Source organism: Olea europaea, chromosome 2 (genome assembly GCF_002742605.1).
Source record: "Olea europaea var. sylvestris chromosome 2, O_europaea_v1, whole genome shotgun sequence".
Taxonomy (NCBI): Eukaryota; Viridiplantae; Streptophyta; class Magnoliopsida; order Lamiales; family Oleaceae; genus Olea; species Olea europaea.
In genome coordinates, this window is record NC_036238.1 from 18258057 (window position 1) to 18259397 (window position 1341).

Below are 1341 nucleotides of genomic sequence, written 5' to 3' on the forward strand. Positions count from 1 at the left end.
CAACGCTGGAACTCTGCAGCCTGGGTTGCCTCTAAAACTTCCTCAAGTTCTGCCAGGAAAAGAACTTCCTTTTGGCAATTGGTGACTGGCCAGTACTTCAACAAACCCCTTATAACGGTATCTGCCAATTTGTAGTCTTTTTCCACAAACTGTGTAATGCAGTATGATAACTGCTGATGGTAAATTGCTACTGTTTTGGGCTTGTGGAGTGGTATCAAAGCCCGGACAAGAAACAATTTGTGCTCCTCCTTCATTGGCAGTGCAAATCCATTAATTATACTTCCAAGAATCTCCAAAAGCTCTCCAATGCCACTGTGCCTCTCCGTCTCATATATGAACCTAAAGAAAATATTATTTATTGACTTCCTAATAAATGGCCTATGCACCATGAACTTCCCATATATCCTATGCAGTATTGTCTTCAAATATTCCCTCTCCCTCATATCCTCCGAATCAAACAAATCAAGCAACTTCAGCACAAAAGAATGATCAATATATCGCTTTGCAACCTTCGTATCTGTATCAGATGAAACCACATACCGCAACAGCAATTCATAAACCAACTGCAAATGGGGCCAAGAAGGGTCGAGGTAAGACTCTTCCTCTTCGGGGTCTAGATTTTCCGAACCTGAGTTTTCATGGGAGGCCGGAGGCAAGCATCGCAAAATATTCAAGGATATCATTCGTATCATTTCCGCTTGATTGCTTTCAGAAATTTTACCGGACCCAGATTGAATAAACTCTACAAGCTCCACAAGGGTTTGTCTTTTAATCTCCTTTTCTCTCACCATCTTAAGGGTATCCGAGAAATCAAATTGAAAGCAGCAGATTTGGAGTTTCCGCAAGAATAAACTCTGCCGCTCGGTAACTGGGACATCCCGGAACATAGGTAGATTCTCAATGGTTCCGGGAAGAGGGACCATTCCGGCTGTGGCAGGAAGTTGCTGAAATTGGGACGAAACAGGCGGCGCACCACCACGGGAAGCATGGTTAACAACAACATTGGAGGTAGAGACAGGACCGGAACTCCGTCCAGTCGGAGCATAGGAATAATCAACAGCGGCGCCATCCGGTTTGGGCACCTTACGGTGGCCTCTCTTCATGATTTTATTGAACATCTTCCCCCTCTATAACAATTAAAACCCTAACCTTAAACACCAAAAATGCATTTATACACAATATACGTTGTATATATAATTAATTGATGTGTATAAAATCTAAATCATGAGGAAAAAAACACCCGGAAAGGGAGATCAAATTGGACGAAGAAATATAAAGGTAATTATGCAATAAATAAATGGATCTAAACCTGTAATATTCAGGGAGTGATAGAGAGAAAGG

At 42.0% G+C, this 1341-nt stretch overlaps 1 protein-coding gene across 1 annotated transcript in view; it reads right to left on the minus strand.

Annotated features, from left to right (window-relative positions):
• The window catches only part of LOC111373276 (serine/threonine protein phosphatase 2A 57 kDa regulatory subunit B' beta isoform), a 4180-nt gene extending 2845 nt beyond the window's left edge, over positions 1 to 1335 (minus strand). Inside the window, exon 1 of the mRNA XM_022995782.1 lies at positions 5 to 1335. Within this exon, the coding sequence (XP_022851550.1) occupies positions 5 to 1118 (1114 nt within the window). The 5' untranslated portion in view covers positions 1119 to 1335. The remainder of the gene's footprint in view (positions 1 to 4) is intronic.
• Positions 1336 to 1341: the final 6 nt, after the last annotated feature.